General features: G+C 41.7%; 2 protein-coding genes and 1 pseudogene across 2 annotated transcripts; 1 reads left to right on the top strand and 2 right to left on the bottom strand.

Annotated features, from left to right (window-relative positions):
* The window catches only part of LOC140940656 (uncharacterized), a 114662-nt pseudogene that overhangs the window by 75314 nt on the left and 20766 nt on the right, over positions 1 to 18582 (bottom strand).
* Positions 1062 to 3079, bottom strand: LOC140940659 (uncharacterized). Its single transcript, XM_073389648.1, has 2 exons — positions 1551 to 3079; positions 1062 to 1476 (listed from the first exon to the last, which is right to left on the bottom strand). Exons 1-2 carry the CDS (start codon positions 3077 to 3079, stop codon positions 1062 to 1064), a joined length of 1944 nt encoding a protein of 647 aa, XP_073245749.1.
* Positions 10527 to 15954, top strand: LOC140941346 (tetratricopeptide repeat protein 28-like). Its single transcript, XM_073390327.1, has 2 exons — positions 10527 to 12614; positions 15042 to 15954. Exon 1 carries the CDS (start codon positions 10612 to 10614, stop codon positions 12610 to 12612), a length of 2001 nt encoding a protein of 666 aa, XP_073246428.1. The 5' UTR covers positions 10527 to 10611; the 3' UTR covers positions 12613 to 12614; positions 15042 to 15954.

Below are 18582 nucleotides of genomic sequence, written 5' to 3'. Positions count from 1 at the left end.
GCGTTTTTTGCAGATTTAACCGACTTGAGGCAGTCATCGACGTAAAAGTTCCTTTTGACTGTCCTGACCACTTCTTCCTAGAATTTGCCTTTGTTGTCTTCTGCTGTCCTTTTCAATGCGAAGTTGCAACAACTCGGTGACGACGTTGCGCCAAACAAATGAAGTTCCATACGATGATCGACTGGTTGCTGGCTCAAGTCACCATCCGGCCACCAGAGGAATCTGAACGCGTCTTGGTCGTCTGGTGTTACTCTAACTTGATGGAACATGCACTCGATGTCAGCTAATAACGCGACTCGTTCTTCACGGAATCTCATCAACACGCCAACTATTAGTCTCCCTCGCAGCCGTTTTTTGGATGTCACGCAACGCTTCCCCAAAAGTTCTTCTGGGGGAGCGTTGCGTGACATCCAAAAAACGGCTGCGAGGGAGACTAGCCAACTATAGAATTGGTCAAGTCCGATCCAGTAAGAAGCTGATCGTTAAGAGATGTTCCTCCGTACTTGGCTGCACAGTCCAAGACTACTCTGGTTTTGCCAGGCTTGTTTAGAACAGGGTGGTGAGGCAAATACCACAGCGGCCGCTTGTCGTCTACATGAACCTCGTTAAACGGTACCTTTCTTGCGTGTCCTTTAGCAATGTACTCTTCCATGGTGGTCTTGTAACTTTCAAAGAGTTTTTCATCCTGCAGAAACCTTCTCTTCAGCACTTGAAGCCTTCGTTCTGCCATGGGCCGATTATAAGGCAAGAATGGTGGGTACTGTCTCCAGGGAGGCGCCACCTGATAATGACCTTGATCAAGTTTCACAGATCGTTCCATGATTGCAAGGGCTTTCTTGTCTTCCTCCGACATGCACACGTTAGAGTCACCCGCCAAGCCGTAATTCTCTATGGCCCAGAACCTTTAGACTTGCTGCATGAGAGAATCTTCATCTTTTCTCGCGGACTCCTCTAAGGGAACAAAGTTAACATTCAGATGGCGTTCTCAGCAATCGATGCCTCCCACTGAGCCCATGAGTGTCCAACCGAGAGGTGTTCGTATGGCATATGGCTCTCCTCTATTACCACACCTTTCTTCTAATACCCAGAAGGCCTCTGGCGCGTTGGTGCCTACGATTAATCGGACTTGTTTCTCGCTTATACTTTATGTCTTCAAGGTGAGGCCACCGCCTTGTATCTTGCTCTGAAGGGATACTTCGGCGTGAGGCGTTCAGTCTATCAACAGTCCATAGTCTTTTAACTTCAACCTTGTCAGTACCATCAAGTGGCTCTACGGTTAGGCTGATCTCATGACCAACTCTTGGGCTGTCTTCTCTTTCTTGAGTTGTCAGGAAGAATGTTTTTTCTTGCCCTCGAACTCCAAGCTCCCTCACTTGAGTCTTGTCGCATAAGGAGATATCTGAACCGCTGTCTAGAAGTGCGTACGTTTCCACTGCCTTGTTTGCATCGCGACTTCGGACTTTCACAGGGACCACCCTAAGGCAAACCTTTCCCCCTCATGCTGAGGTACTGTTAGTCTGTCCACTTGGCAACGGCGTACCACTGCTTACTTGGTTCTGTTTTCAACTGATTGCTGTGAGGGCGGAGGGTGAAGTAAAGTATGGTGTCTTCCCTTACAACCTTGGACTTCACATGTACTCCTTGCTAAGCATCCCACTGCAATGTGGCCGTACTTGAAGCAATTATGGCATAACTGAGCTTTCCTCATCACTTGTAGACGTTCCTCGAAATTCTTCTCTATGAAAATCTTGCATTTCGCTAAGGGGTGAGCTGCATTGCATACCGGGCAGACTGCATATCTCGTAGGTGGGGCTTCTTTGTGACCAGGTGAACTCTGTCCTTCTCCGGAATCGATCTCTTGAATACTGAATACGTTACCGCGCTCATCGGGCAATGTAGCTCTTTTAGGCTTAGGCTTACGTCTCTGACTATCCGATCTGTCTCGTGCGACGTCTATCACGCAACCAAACACAGGGTTATTTGAAGCTCTCTCCTTGATCTTGACAAATTCTTCAATGTGACTAATGTTCGTTCTTTGACCTGCTTTCTGGATTTGATCTGCTACTTCAACAAATTTAGTCCTGAGATGAAACGGCAGCCTCTGAACAATTCTTCTTAGGTTGTCGGCGCCATTGATTTCATCCAGGTAGCCAATAGATTCAAGTGTATTTTCGCAATCCTTTAACCGGTCAGCAAATGCTAATAATCCTGTACGATCTGAAGGCTTCAGAAGAGGACCTTCTGTTAGCTTGGTCACGTACTGCGAGGCAATTCCGAAGGGATGTCCGAACCGTTCTTCAAGTAGCTTTCTTGCAGTTTGATATCCTAGGGAAGGATCCTTGTACAAGCAACATTTGATCGTGTCCTTTGCGACACCCGATGTGTACTGAAGAAGGTATATAAGCTTCTCGCTTTCGCTAGCTGCGTTAGAGACGATGCTTGTTTCAAACGATTTAATAAAATTCCAGTACTCGCGGGGATCACCATCGAAGATTGCCAACTCCTTCTTAGGCAACACAAACCGCTGCTTTATGGTTAACGCCATCTTGTCTATAAATTCTTCAGGCAAAATATATTCGTTTTCTGAATAAGAGGAGGCTGTGCTGGATCTGGCTGGTAGACCTTTGAATTCTAGCGCATTGGGATTCAACTGTGACTGTGAAACTTTGGACTCAATTGATTTCTGTCCGCCTCTGGGCTCAGGGTCTTCCTGCTTGTAGCTGCTCGTAGATCGTCCTTCAACTCCTTTATCAAACGGATTAAACACCTCGGGAAAGTTAGGGTAATCGATATCTTCATCTTGCAACAACTTAACTTGCCGGTCTGTTTTTTGGACTTCATACTGTGCCTCCAAAACTTCTGACTTTAATTTAGTCTCTTCCTCCTGACGTAATAATTCTTGCTTTTGCGTTAACTGTTTCACCTTTAAATGAGCCAACGCTTGCTTGGCCTTCAGCTGTCTAATAGATAAATGCGCGGTGCTGACGACATCTTCAGGCGGTGTCTCTATATTTTCGTGACTTACAACTGGCACCTTTACGCTATGAATCCATTGTTCAATTCTTGATTCAAAATTCATTTTTCGGTTGCAATGTTCTTTAAAATAACGTGCTTCGCTTTCCCATTCTTCTTAGTTTCCAGATAAGTGGCAATGTAATCGTAATGCGCCTCCTCGAAGCGAGCAAAGGCTTCGTCAATGTCCAATAATTTCTCCGAAACTTCATTGAAATTCTTTGCGTCTTTAAGAGTTCTTCAGTTTCTCGGTACAACTTGGTTATTCTCGACAAGTACCCAGCTCTTGAATTTTTCAGTCGCAGACTGTCTAAAGCATCTTCAGAATGAAAACGGCGTCTTCTTTGCCACTCCCGATCAACTCCGAAACACATGACATCCACTAACAGATCTTTGAATGCATGTAAAAAACACTCTCGTACAGTTTGAATTCGGCTTTTGCTTCTCGATTCACTAGAACAATTACAGCCAAAAAAAAGAAAATACAGAATTAATAAACGCGGACCGAAAACCTTCCAAAAACGATAACTTAAAGTACAACGAATGACTAAGAAAACGAGCAAACTTACAGGAGAAACTATACTTACAAGATCTGTACGGCAACTCCGGATACAACTAAGCGACTGATTTACATGAACCAAAACAATAAAACTTTAAACTAAACTGGACTGAAAACAATAAACCTAATGAACTTATAAAAATTGGCAATAACGATTACGTAACGCGACGCCGAGACTAGAATTAAAAAAAGAATACGCATATGAAAAAAGGCTAACAAAAAACTACTCCAAGCGCGATAACAAAGGTACTAATAAAACTAACTTTACGCAACGCCAAACATGAAAAAATAAAGAACAGGAAAAAACTCGCATTCTCTCGTGGCTACAGCGACAAACGATCTCTTTAGCGAGCCACCGTGTAAAGTAACTCTAAAACAATCCACAAAACTTTGTCTGCTTTGTAAGTGGAGTGAAATAGAGAGCGCTCAATACCTCAAAACTACTCGTCATTAAATTAGGTTGTAGCTAGACTTAGTCCTTGAAAGAGGGTCTCAATGAGGTTAACCGATACGGGTAAAACGGCAAAAAATTTAGTCGATAGCCGTAAAAATTGAAAAATTTCGGAAATAGTGTAAAAAAGAGTTAACCGTAAAAGAAATTGTTCCCCAGGTTTGTTGACTGTAAGGAAGGTGCTAAAGTCACTTATGACCGGTTGACTTATTTCGCGGCTACTTTGACTCCTTTCGGCGTTAATTAGCCTGCGAAAACAGCCGTTTCTTCTCGCTCCTCGTCGCTGGGGACGTTTCGCGAGGACGTCCCCAGCGGCGAAGAACGAGGAGAAAACGGCTGTTTCCGCAGGCTATATGCCGTTAGGCAAAACGCCTTTTCATGATCCCTACTGGGAGTCTTGCTTGACCTCACTTGACCTGCGTTTTGTAGGACGAGTTGACAGCGATTTGTTTAAGATCTCTAATTTCGCCATCCAGTGTACATATGAGTAAATCGGTGTCAGTATTGAAAGTTGTTGTTAGTATTTTTCCAACGCGTGAAGAAAGGCCAATCGGAAGATACAAGGCAAGACACTAGAAGCATCGGTCACTTTTAACATTCGAGAAAAACGTTATTGACTTTCTTGGCCTTAACGAGCAAGCCAGGAAGTTCGGTCTAAATATTGTAAAGCCTAGCCAAAATCAACGGCAAAACAGAAAAATTATTCTTTATCGACCTAGCAGCTAGATCTGTTGCTTGACTCAGATGGTGAAAGCCAGCTGAACAGTAAGTACTCTCAAAGTAAAGAAATCTATTCTTAGATACCGCGTGCACGTGGCACGAAGTTTTTGTGAGAGTTTTATCTTGCGGATCAATTTTTTTTTTGACCTAAGTCGCTGTTATTCGTCCGCAGTCATTACCGTCAGCAGTTTTCCGAAGCATTGCATAATATTTTACCAGGTTTACAAGACGATCGAATGACGGTTTGCTCGATTCTTCAGTATAATATATAGATTTAGCCAGGGCTAAAAGCGAAGCTCCTACTAACTCGAATTTATAATTTAAATCAAACAATTGTAAACTTGTATTCCACAAATCAGTTAACTTTAGAGCACATTCATGTGACTTTTGAGGGAAAGGCTAAGTAATTTTACAGAAAAATAATTTGCAAACAGTCCAAGCTAAGAGCAAAAATTAATCTTACATCGACTTGATAGCCTTATATGTACTCCTAAAAAATAGCATAGGCATAATGGTTCTTGATCACAGTACATTAGGAAAACAAATCAGGCCGAATTTTTTGCGTTCGATAAGTTTACTTTACAAAATCTTGCCAACAAGTCTGGGGACATGTAAGCCAACCTTATATATTTTTTATATATCACATCTGAGGTGAAATAGTACCATGAGGCGCTGTTTTTATCATACAGACCTCGGACAGAATGCAGTATTTTACAATTTTGCAATACAAATTGCACTAATTCAATATTCAGGACGATCGAAGCACGCGTTAGCGAAACCGTTGAAAAAATTTCCAAAATCACCTATACGGTGAGCCGGTTCTCACTTTTGACAAGCAGACGTAGAGCGTGACCAACGCGTGACCTTGGTGAGAACAGTCAAAAGCAACTGGCATGTCTTCCCTGCCTGTAAAAACTGGCTGAATCTTCGCTTCCGAGGTCAGCTTGAAATAAAAATTTTAATTCTGCGGCACATATAAAACACAACATATTTCATATGAATTGAAAAAATTAAACTTGAGCCTGCAATCATTTGAAAACTAGTAACTTGTCAGCGGATAACTTCAAAACAATACTCGACCTCGATGGGTCGACACCTGAGACCGCGATACTGTCAGGTGATACTGGTCAGCGGGACCCTGTTTTGACAGCTGTCAATTGATCACAACATTGATGTGCACACATTGATTGTGTGTAACATCAGTCTTCCTGTGCTCCCAAACTAGCTAGAAAGTGTGGGATTGAACATTGGTTTCCCTGTGGTGCGGACGGACGGGCAGCGGGCGAGCGGTGTACGGTCACGTGATTACCAAATTTTCTGGGATGGGTAGATTTACTTACCCATGGTGCTCCGCAGGCGTGCTTCTTGCGCCAGAGCTCCGCTAAAAACAAAGGCGATGCGCGGTAATATATATGGATTTAGCCAGGGCTAAAAGCGAAGCCCCCATTAATAAATTTGTAATTTAAATCAAACAATAAACTTGTATTCCAAAATTCAGATAACTTTACAGCGCATTCATGTGACTTTTGAAGGAAAGGCTAGGTGATTATTATATTATTATATTTTCTCTAATTAAATTCATCCCGGGATGATCCAAAGATCTTTATTTTGCTTTAAAGATACAAAAATAGACGTTTATTAATATTTAACTCTTTGAAACAAAAGAAATTATACTTTTTTGTTTACGTTAACTGAAAAAATTAACCATAGCCGTAAAAAAGCCAGAACTTTAGCCGATAACCGTAAAAGCCGCCACCCTATTGAGACCCTCTTGAAAGAGTTCTGTGCACAGGATTTAGTCTGAATGTCATTAGTGTCGGTTCTAGAGCGACCGATTTTGGAAATTGTTTTTGACCAGGGTTACCCCTAAAATTTAGTGCCCGAGAACCGCGTTCGGGTAAAACTGTCTTTATATAGATGGTATAGCTAGTCAGTGGTCTTCGTAAGTTTCCCGGCCTCTTTATCCTTATTTGGTCAAAGAGCTAGTGTACGAGAACAAATCCAAACTAACTGTGTTGCAAATGCCTTCCGTGAAACACTGGTCTAAGAGAACGTTGATTAAACAAACCCGCACTAGTCTACCATATGAAAAAATATATCAGTAATGCTACAAAAAGTGTAGAATTGAAAGAACGCCCCGAAAAGTCCAAAAAAAAAAGCTAGCTAAATGTGGAAAACACTCTGCGCACATTTTAAGAGCGATTTTCATTGTGCTCACTAGAATGAGAGAAGCTCTGGACACGAAAGGTTTAGCTTTCGCAGCACTTGGTGCTTGCCCGTGTGAGCCACACTAGCCATTGAATGCCAGACGCAAGGCTCCCTTCAAACTAAAACAGTTTCCAAATGTACCCTCTTCTCGTTAATGATCTCACAGCACAGTCTTGATTCAATTTTAATGTCCTGCGCTCTGAAACGTGGTCATGTGATCCCAGTGGATTTTAATGACCAGTGACCTTTGGTTGCCCATGGTTCTCTTAACATCATTAATCCCAGAGCTTAAGGGTGTGTTCCTTTCGGTGAATCCAAATCCGGATTTTTGATCTGGTGAATCCTTTTTCAAAAAGGATTCGTTGGATTTGAAATCCGAAGAATCCAAATCCAGATTAAAGGATTAGTGATCTACGCTGTTCCATTCACAGTGGATCCGAAATTAGTCAGATGATCCAGCGGTATTTCAGTCCAGTTGAAGTATTCCTGTAGAGTTTCCTTGTTGCTGTTATTTGCCGTAAAACACAGTAAAATATCCAACTAACCATTTGTCGCTAAAGATTGCTTAAAACACTAATAAGAAGTAATGAAGGGACAAATGAATTGCTATCTTTCTACAAATTCGCTTGTACACGCGATAGGCCTCGATCTTGTTACGTAAAAAAAATCCGAACTACGAAACTGGATCAAACTGTGAGCCGACAACCTTTAGATAATTTTTAACTTTAACGCACTTCTTTCTCGATTTGTTTTATGAGGGTCTCAATGGGGTGGTGGCTTTTACGGTTATCGGCTAAAATTTTGGCTCTTTTACGCCTATCGGTTAATTTTTTCAGTTACGGTTAACAAAAAAGTTAAAAATTAACTTCTTTTGTTTCAAAAAGTTAAATATTAATTAAGCTGGTTTTTAAATTAAAATAAAGGTCTTCGGATCATCTCGGGATGAAACAAGCTATTCTTTTGAAAAATTTTAACATTTGATATATCATACTTTTTATAAAGAATTTCACTTCTAATACTATTTTACCCATAGAAATGTCAATAGTCAATTTAAAAATAATTTTTGTGAAATAAGCAAAAGCGGACACGCAAACGCCCAACTCAAGGCCGGGGCGCGACTTTCATTATAACAGAAATGGCCGTGAGACGGGTTATCCGTTTGATGATTCGCGTCAGATAGGTGTTACTTCTTAATTTGAAAATGGAATAGTTTTAATTTTGAACGAACAATCCGCCTGACTATATCCGTCAATTTCGACGGACAGTTTGAAGACGGGATTATCCGTTCCAGATAGTCTGTGTACAGCCGCCCCCTCCCCTCAGAAAAATATCGGAGAAGGGGTGTGTGTGGGGAGGGCGCGACTGTACACAGGCTAGTCTCAGACGGATAATCCGTTTCTAGCTGTAACGTGAAAACGGCCAATAACAAAATTCCCGTGTCCAGTGTTTTTAATGATAGCGAAGGACTGTACGGAACAACTTTCTGCCGTTGCCTTGTCCGTAGGCCTCATTATTCCGCGCGGCTAATGCGTTTCGGGTCACGTGGTCCTAGCGAGTTCGCCACCGAAATGCCTTGACCGAGATTGCGTGGGAAGACGCCGTACAGGGACTAGGCATGGCAATGTCCACCGTAGCGTCAGAGAAAAACAGGGAAATGTTGTTTATCGGCAACGTGTTTTACAAACAGTGACATCTCTGCGTGTTGTTTCACTAATGTTTCGAGGGCACGACCTCCTGAAAATCGCAAATGTTGATCCCCAGCAAGAAGACCCACTTTCGCTATGGAAAAAATTAGTTCCCCGAGAGAGTGGCGTAAATGGAGCCTAGGTCTTGGTCAACACCTAAAAGGCGCTTCGCCTAACGTGCGTACGGAGTCACACTAGCCGGGAAATAAAAAACGCAACCATAAGTGAGTTTAGTACCTCCCTTAAAAGTAGCAAATCTAGGGAACAGTTTCTTTTACGGTTAACTCTTTTTACCCTATTTACGGCTAACGGTTAAAATTTTTCAATTTTTACGGCTATCGACTTAATTTTGGCCGTTTTACGCCTATCGGTTAACCCCATGGAGACCCTCTTTTATATGTTCCATCGCCGCTATTAGCTATTCGAACTGCCGACCACAAAATTCTGCACGGTATAATCGCATAATTTGTCAAACAGTAGAAAACACGGCATTTCTTGAGAGGCTATCATGCATATTGCACGCGTTTGCGAAAGGTTACCAATTAAGGTTACAAATCCAGTTTCGGATTTTACGTTCCTTTCGTCCTCGAAATCCGTAAAATCTAGGATCAAAAATCCGTTTTTGGACTCGCCGAAAGGAACACACCCTAAGTCACTTTTCTTTTTTTGAACAGCTAATTTAATCTATGTTCACACCATACCGGGTAGTTTATGGGGCCGACACGAAAAGCAGCTATCTGGTACAATATGAACACGTATGTGACTCTCCACTTTAGAGATCGGCGCGGTGCAGCTTTTCTCCGTTACAGAAATCGCACTGAAATCACTGTTCTTGTGTGTGAACAGAAGCTCTATCCGGTATGGGTTTCGTGCCGGCGCAAAAGCTATACGGTATAGTGTGAACATAGCCTCCGTCAATTTGTATTTTTTAAACTGCATTTGTATGACATTACAATATTTTTGTGTCAAAACTTTCGTTTTTTGCTACTAACTTAACAGCAGAATCTTTTCCACAGTACAGTGTACCATTCTGGGCCTAGAAATGAAATGCATTAAGCTTGCAAACTTTTCTTTTTCCTTCTGCTTTTAGACAGGCCACCAAAACTCCTGTCATGGATAGCACAAATGAAGTTCATCCAGCACGTTCTTGTTGTTATGGCTTTTTTGTTGCCACTTTCCTCCTTAATACCGGTCGTCTTGTTAAGGCAATAGAGTTATTCAAGGAATGCTTAGTTCCTCTAAGTAACATCACTCACGCATATGTTAGAGAAGAAAAAGTTGCATGTTCTGTGCTAATACATCGCCGATTATATGAAGGTTACCTTCTTTTAAATGATTGCACAACTGCAATAGAATGGGGTAGAAAGCTACTCGTTTTACTTCGTGACAGTGGCAAAAGAGATGAGGAAGGAATGATATCCTTCAGACTGGCAATGATACATCAGGATCAGTGTAAATATCAAGAAGCAAAAGAACTTTATATGGAAGCACTGGGTATTATGAAAGAAACTGGCAATAAGAAAGGAGTGGGAAGCTGTTACATGAACCTAGGAACTGTGCTTTTTTCTACCGGTGAATATGCCAACGCAAAAGAATATCAAGAACTAGCACTTACAATCGCAAAAGAAACAGAGGACAAGAAACTGGAAGCCTTGTGTTACGCATACCTAGGAATTATTTTTCAGTCTCTCAATGAAAATGTCAAGGCTAAAGAATGCCACGAACAAGCACTCGCAATCACACGAAAAATAGGGGACAGAAATTTTGAAAAATGCTGTTGCGGAATACTAGGAAATGGGCTTCAGACACTAGGCGAATATACCGAGGCTAAAAAATATCACGAACAAGCACTTAGAATCGCAAAAGAACTAAAGGACAAGAAATTTGAAGTCCTCTGTTACGATGAGTTAGCAACTGTGTTTGCGTCTCTCGGTGAATTTGCCAAGACTAAAGAATGTCTTGAAATAGCTCTTAGAATGGCAAACGAATTAGGAGACAGACGAATTGAAGCCATGTGCTATAACCATCTAGGGGCTGCAATGAAATGGACAGATGCTAGTCGCCATGAAGTCCTCAAAAAATCACTTTTGATGTTGAAAGAATTTGGTGGCAGGATGCCTGGTACCTGTATTTTTAAAATAGGTAGCAAAGCCTCGCTGTCTAATAGTGGATGTGCCAAGGCTAAAGAATACCATGAAAAAGCACTTGCGATCCAGAAAGAACTAGGAAACCGGGAAAACGAAGTCTCTTGTTACATAGGGCTAGGAGATGCGTGTCAGTCGTTGGGTGATGATAAGGCTAAAGAATATTACGAACAGGCACTGGGAATAGCAAAAGAGACTGGTAACCGAGAAAAAGAAGCCAGGTGTTACGACAAGCTAGGATCATTTTTTGAATCTATCGGTGACTATTACATGGCTAAACAATATTTCAAGAAAGGACTTACGATCAGCAAACAGAATGGAAACAAATTGCTCCAGTTACAGCACTATCTTTCGCTTTCAAGGATACTTCAGTGGGAAGACAATTTTAATGAGTCTATATCGTATCTCCTGGCAGGTATTGACACGATTGAAAAAATACGACAACACCTAACTGATTATGATCAGTTTAACATCTCGTTATTAGACATGAACGGTAAGATTTTCCAGGTCCTAAGTTTATCGTATTCTGTCGCTGGACATCCTTCCCAGGCTTTACACGCTCTAGAGTTTGGACGGGCCAGAGCCTTGGCAGACCTGTTGTCATCTCAGTACGCTTTAGAGAATAAAATGTCAGTCGAACCACAGTCATGCGATGGCATTGAAAGCGTCATGAAGAATGAAAGGGATTCTGTGGGTCTCTATATTTCCTATTTCCTTGAAATGATACGATTCTGGATTGTTAAGGAAGATCAAGCTATAGCATACCGTGAAATCATGAATATCAATGACTGTTTGGATAAAAAAGCACCAGGAATAACTGTAAGAACTTTAGATGACCTTTTCATTGATGAAACCTTTAGAAACATCCTACCTCAAGGGCGATGTGAAGATCGATCCTGGTTTCATTCAAGTTGTGATCCCCCAAAACGTAAACCAGCACAACAACATGATGAGAATCAACAAGCCATCGTTACTCTTGCTGAGTGTTACAAGCTCATTATCGCTCCTGTCGCTGAGTTACTTGATAAATCAGATATTTTGATCTTTCCTGAAGGTTCCTTGTTCAAAGTTCCATTTGCTGCGTTAAAGGATGCAAGCGGGAAGCACTTATCAGAGACTTTCAGAATCCGCGTTGTTCCGTCTTTTACAACTCTCAAGCTCATTCGGGACAGTCCAGAAGATTATCACAGTCAGACTGGTGCACTAATAGTGGGGGACCCTGAGGTTGGTGAGGTGCTTTACAAGGGATCTCCTGAACAAGTATCCAGGCTGCCTTTTGCAAGAGAAGAAGCTAAAATGATTGGAGAACTGATTGGCACACAACCTCTGCTAGGAAAGGAGGCCACAAAGAAGGCGGTTCTTCAAAGCATAAATTCAGTGAGTCTGATACATTTTGCCTGTCATGGTGATGCCGAAAGGGGAGAAATTGTTCTTGCCCCTTCGCCTCTCAGCCGCGATCGGAAACCTGAAGAAGAGGACTACTTGCTGAAAATGGATGAAATTTCAAAAGTTCGACTCCGGGCCAAACTGGTAGTGCTTAGCTGTTGCCACTCTGCAAAAGGAGAGATCAAAACGGAGGGAGTGGTTGGAATTGCTCGAGCGTTCTTAGGATCCGGTGCACGGTCAGTGTTAGTGGCCCTGTGGGCCATAGAAGACATAGCAACAAAGCATTTTATGAGTAGCTTCTACGAGCACCTCGTTAGTGGGGAAAGTGCCAGTGAATCTCTTCACCAGGCCATGAAGTGGATGAGAGAAAACGGCTTTTCTGATGTTGGGCAGTGGGCGCCATTTATACTGATTGGGGATAACGTGACATTGGATTTCGGAAAATAAGGGTAAGCAAGAATTTGGCAATTCGCCACACCGTTTCCCATAATCTACCACGTTTAACCCCCACATTTTGCAGAACCATTCGTTTCAATATTCAATGTTTTTTTTGTGGGGGGGGGGGGGGGGGGGGGGTGGGGGGGGCAAAAAGGATGCATTATGGGAAATGCGAAAGAGGTGAATTACAGATAGTTTTAATGGGTAGCAAAAGTTAAAATGTGTAACAAAAAGCGCTTCCTTATTGTTTGACAGCCGAGAGATACTTAATATTTTCTTGCAGCATTCATTCCTGTGCAGATTTTTCCCATTTGTATATGGTTCTATCGTACAAATTTCCTTTCTCTCGGAATCGCTTCAGATGGATCACAAAAGAGGAAGGACTAGGGCCCCGAATAATAATAATAATAATAATAATAATAATAATAATAATAATAATAATAATAATGGTGATGGAAACTTTATTTGTGTTTTTGAATGTACAATTGTAAATCTCGCTACGCATAGGCAATTTAAAAATGCTGCCTGAGGTTGTATTATATTCAACAAAAAAAAAGAAAAGAAAAGAAATCAAAATTGCATTAAGTCTGGGCTATCCCAATTCCTATTTCTTCAACAAAAGATGTAATATGTTGCTTTAAGGGCTATGTTTATAATTTTCTGGATTACATAAAGTTTCTGCTTTTTGTCAATGTCATTCATCATGTCTAAGAACGTTAATAATGATAATAATAATAATAATAACATATGACCAATTTACATTTCACTATCATAGACTAAAATTTTGATGAAATAAAAGCATTTTTTAAAAGATCCTAAAATACTAATTTACAAGCTCACGCCATTATCGACTTTCTAAAATTAGCGGACACACGCTTGGCTAGCTTTTAAGCGGCAGTCATCATATGACCAATTATCTATCATGATCCAGAGCTTAAGGACAAGAACACCAGGTGTTAAACAAGTATGGCTAGCCGACCACTCTGCGGGGGGGGGGACAAATTGTGCCTTTGTATAACTGGTACAATCACCTGAGTCAGGAAGGACAGAAGTATGGTTATCTAGTGAATAGATCAAAGAGCTGGCTGATTGTCAAGTCGGACGTACTTGCAGGTAAGACAAAGAGGGTGTTTGGAGATGAGGTCAATATTACAACTGAAGGTCAGCGCCACTTAGGGGCCGTCATCATCAAAGATCAATAATGTCGGGAAAAGCCGGAGGTCTCTGGGTGGAAAGGAGAACTCGAAGCACTATCTGGGATAGCAAGGAGCCAGCCTCATGCAGCCTACACTGTTTTCACGAAGGGTTACAAATCCAAGTTTACCTATTTCATGCGCACAATAGTCTAAGAGTCGTTTGAAGATTACGTTGACCCTATCCAAGAGGCGATCGACGACTTACTTCTCCCAACACTATTCGCGCGATTCGTCAAACGGAGCCCCACCCTAGTGATCAGCGTCAGCTCGTTACTTTGACACCCGCTCAAGGAGGGCTAGGCGTACCCGACTTACGGTTTGAAGCTCCACAGCAGTTTGCTGCTTCTACGTCAATAACAGCACCGCACGTAGATTCTATTACCACACAGAGCATGTTAATGGTGACAGGCGAGAATTCTACGGAGGAGTTAAAGAGACAACATCAAGCCTTGAAAACTGCGTCGGTGTAATCGAGAATGGAAACTTTCACTCTACCCTCAGATCTGCTGCCAATCGAGAGACAAGGGTGCGAGCTCATGGCTTACCGCACTGCCTCTTGTTGATCAAGGCTTGGTGCTGAATAAAAAAGAATTCAGATACTCTCTGCATTTAAGGTGTAATATGCCCCAGTCCCACTTACCAAGCAAGTGTTTTTGTGGTGAGAAGTATACCGTCTGCCATGCCCTGTCATGCAAAAAGGGAGGGTTCGTAGCGCAGAGACACGATGGTGTTCGCAACCTACTAACCTCACTTTAGGTTTGCACCAACGTGGAAGTCGAACCACAACTACAACCTCTCGATAATGAGTGATTCAACCTCAGAAGCGCGGTAACAAGCCCGAAGAGCTCGCCAAGCGTGTGTCCGCTAATTTTAGAAAGTCGATAATGGCGTGAGCATGTAAATTAGTGTTTTAGAATCTTTTAATATTTTTATTTCATCAAAATTTTAGTCTATGATTGTGGAATGTAAATTGGTCATATGTTAATAAATTTTTGCTTATCATATGAGCAATTTACATTCCACTATCATAGACTAAAATTTTGACTAGTTGGTGAGCAGCAAAAAGTCTCGTTGAGATTCTCCAGTTTACTGCTCTAGTAGCAATCTCACTTTCAAAGGTACCGGGGCTCTGGTTAATGCTGGGTTAGTATGACGACGGTCCTACAGGCCTATAATGGACCATAAACAGTGAAAACATTTCAGCATGTTAGGGTTTAAAGAGTGATTTTACATTTGTTTAAGGTTTCTACTCATGAAGGAGAAACATAGAGTTGCCTGAGACAAGGGAAGCCCGGAGACCGCAGTCAGTGATGCGTTCCAGTGAAGATTCACATCACCAGCCGATTGAGGGCCCCGTGGTTTATTTTTATTTTTTTTTTAAATTTGTTAAGTTAAAGTGGATCAAGGAAAGCACGTTTGTTTTAGTGAGTTTTAAGGTAGATATTGCCAGTCAGCGTGTCGCGTGAGTATTTCAAAACAGCTAACAGATATTTAAACACAATTTGCCGTAAATTTAGTTTCCCTGCTGATCATAGACGTATTCAGTTTAGCTCTATCCACACTGAGTGGTATATCAAGCCTCCGTTTTCTTGTAAATGAATCAAATGGTTGTTTTCAATGCTTAAACAGTGGTGTTTTGTACTTAAAAACACAAGGTAGTAGAGACCATGGAAACTTTAATTACTACTGTTCCTTTTAATAAGATATACTGATTGTGAGTATTTCATTTGCTTTTCCAATAGAAAATTATGCATATCAATATAGTGTACTTTTAACATCACCTTTGTAATCTTGGAAAATCAATAAGCCCTTAAGGATAAAATTCCAGAGATAATCGAGAAATAGTTTCTAGTTGACTAGTTTAGACTTCATGTGCATTTAATCTTTTTTTAGATAGATAGATAGATAGATAGATAGATAGCTTTATTAAAAATCCATTGCAGCCCAAGGGCTGGATTACGGACTGTACAATACGTTGAATACTAAGACTAACTATTATAAATAAATAACAGTAAATAAATAAAACAAAGGAACAAAATACTACGTCATGAAATTAAAGAAAATAGCGGCGAATTTACAATAAAACCATTAGAAAATAGCCGCGTTATGCATGATAAAACTATTCACTAGTCTATTTGTTCTACAAAGAGGTACGTTAAAAGCGCGCTTTCTCCTTAAGGCTACAGTACTAAGATTACGTGACGGCAAAAGGCCATGTAATTTGTGGAGGCTGTTGTCCTTAATCTCATTGAATAGGCGCTCTGTCAGCCATTGGCGCCGTTGGTGGAGGGTGGCAATATTGCACTCTTTTAGAGCCTCTTGATAGCCTAAATCTGGGAAAATAATTCTAAGTGCACGGCGCTGAATTTTCTCTAGCTCTTCAGAGAGACACTCAGGCAGACCATTGTGGAAAACTTGGCAGGCATATTCAGACATGGGCCGGATACACGTAGTATAGAAACAAAGTAGCTGCGCAGGATCTCCTTTTGCACGCTTAAGCTGCCTTAAAAGATATGGCCTACAGGCTCCTTTTTTGATAACATTCTCTATGTGAGCGTTCCACTTTAGATTGTTTGAAATTGTGAGACCAAGAAGTTTTGCGCTAGTTACAACCTCAATTGGTTTGTTGTTAATAGTAACTGTTTCAAAAGAATCTACAGACCTTGAGAAACTTATCTGCAACTCTTTACACTTGGTCTCATTCAATTGGAACTTATCTATTTCGGCTTGCCTAACTAGGTCGTCTACAGCAAATTGGATTCCACTTGGTTGGCCCTTGTGGACTGTCTCGGCCATCGATGTGTCATCGACGTACTTCCAAAGGTTGACGCCATTGACATTGATGTCATTTATCATTACCAGGAAGAGCCAGGGCCCCAATTTGGTCCCCTGCGGGACACCTGCCCTGACAGATCCCCAATCCGAGTAGCAATCGTGGGCGAGTTTCACTCGTTGCTTCCTGTCAGTAAGAAAATCTGCAATCCAGTCCAGCACCCAAGGTGGTAGCTCATAATCAGTAAGTTTAGGCATAAGAATGGCGTGGTTGATGAGATCGAATGCTTTCCTAAAGTCAAAGAGCACCATGCGCACAGTAGAACCGTTGCCGTCAGTATTCTTATACCAGTTGTGGAGCATGCTGATTAGGGCATGCACTGTGCTGGAGTTCGGAACAGTCCCATATTGGTTCTGGTCAATCTTCGCAAGGACGGCAGGCTTGATGTAGCCGTCAACGACAAACTCTTCCTCGACTTTGGAGAGAATTGGAGTCAACGAAAGGGGTCTCAGGTGTTTGTTCACATCGCTAACAAGTGAAGTCTTCGGGAGGGGTGTAATGTCCGCTTTCTTCCACGAAGTTGGAAGGCGACGCTCCAAAAAGGAAGAATTCAAGATGTCTGCCACTGGTGCAGCCAATAAGTCCGCGTTTTCTTTTAATACCCAAGAAGGGATTCCATCAGGTCCGGATGCTTTGTTCGTATTAAGCGCCGATAGTTTCTCAAAGACTGAAAACTCAGATATCGGACGGGGAAGATCTTGTTGTCATGTATACGCGCGCGCACGCGCGTGTGCATCAGGCGTGACTAGAGGGGTGAAAGCGGTCATTGGTGACAAAAAAGCGTCGTTAATAACATTGGCGAAATGTCTAGGGTCTTCCCCCACATCGGCAAGATGTTGAAGGTCTGCGATGGGGCTCGCGCGCTCGACCTTAGAAAAACCACTTAGCTGTTTGATTTCCTTCCACCATTGGGTAGGTTTACAAGCCTTAAGATCTTTGACTTTGGCATCATAATACTTTGCTCGACACGCCTTCCGATCTCTGTTCACTTTATTCCGGAGCTGTTTGTACTCAGCCAGATTGTTGTTGGCTAATGCCTTTTGCTGGCGGCGAATAAGGCGTTTAAGAGAGTTATTCATCCATAGCGCCTCGTTCACTGATATCGACTTTTCTTTCAAGGGCATGATTGCGTCCATTCCGGAAATGATAGCTTCTTCCATTAACTGTACTTTCTCATCACATGTATCTCTGTTCTTTACAAGGTCGGCGATGTTGCCTTTTCCAAGTATGAACTCAGGGCGACCCTGTAACTTTCCCGCTGGTCTCTTGAAATGATGGATCGTTTTAATGATTGAGATTTACAGCGAGACAAGGGCTGGAGTTCAACAGATGCGTGATCTGACAGACCAAAAGCTGGGCGTTTTATTGGCTCCTCATAGAATTCTTTGATGTTGGTCAAAACGAGATCCAGAGTCTGATGATTTCCTCGAGTATGGAATTTGACAATTTGTTTCAGCTTAAAAGCGTTCCTAAAACTCGAGGTATCGAGTCTGTTAAAATCCCCCATGATCAAAACTCCACAATTTGAAAAACGCGATTCAATTGTAGACATTGAGTCGTGGAAATAGAGCAAGATCTCAGAGTCAGAAACGCCTTTGTCTGTCTGTGGATGGTAAACATTGGCAATGATTATACAAGATAATCCCCTAGGGAGGCGCGAAGGTCGTAATTGAAGCCGTTAGCGTTGTTAGATACACTAAGAACTTGTTTATAGCACATGTGAAGGTCGTTCTGAATAATAGAATGTCTACTGAAGTATTTCAGTTGAGTCTAGATAAATAAATAAGTAAACAAAGTCGAAACGTAGGGTTTTTACAAGGCTCTTTGGAGTTTCATTAGTAAAAGTGTAATAAGAATTCTCTTGAAGTTAAAATCACCTTGCTATGGAGCTAAGTCTACAGTAATAAAGTAGCAAATTGTTTTAATGATCGTTCTTTTGTTTCACTTTGA

This window comes from Porites lutea, chromosome 6 (genome assembly GCF_958299795.1).
Source record: "Porites lutea chromosome 6, jaPorLute2.1, whole genome shotgun sequence".
Classification (NCBI taxonomy): Eukaryota; Metazoa; Cnidaria; class Anthozoa; order Scleractinia; family Poritidae; genus Porites; species Porites lutea.
This window is presented reverse-complemented; position numbering and strand designations above follow the sequence as displayed.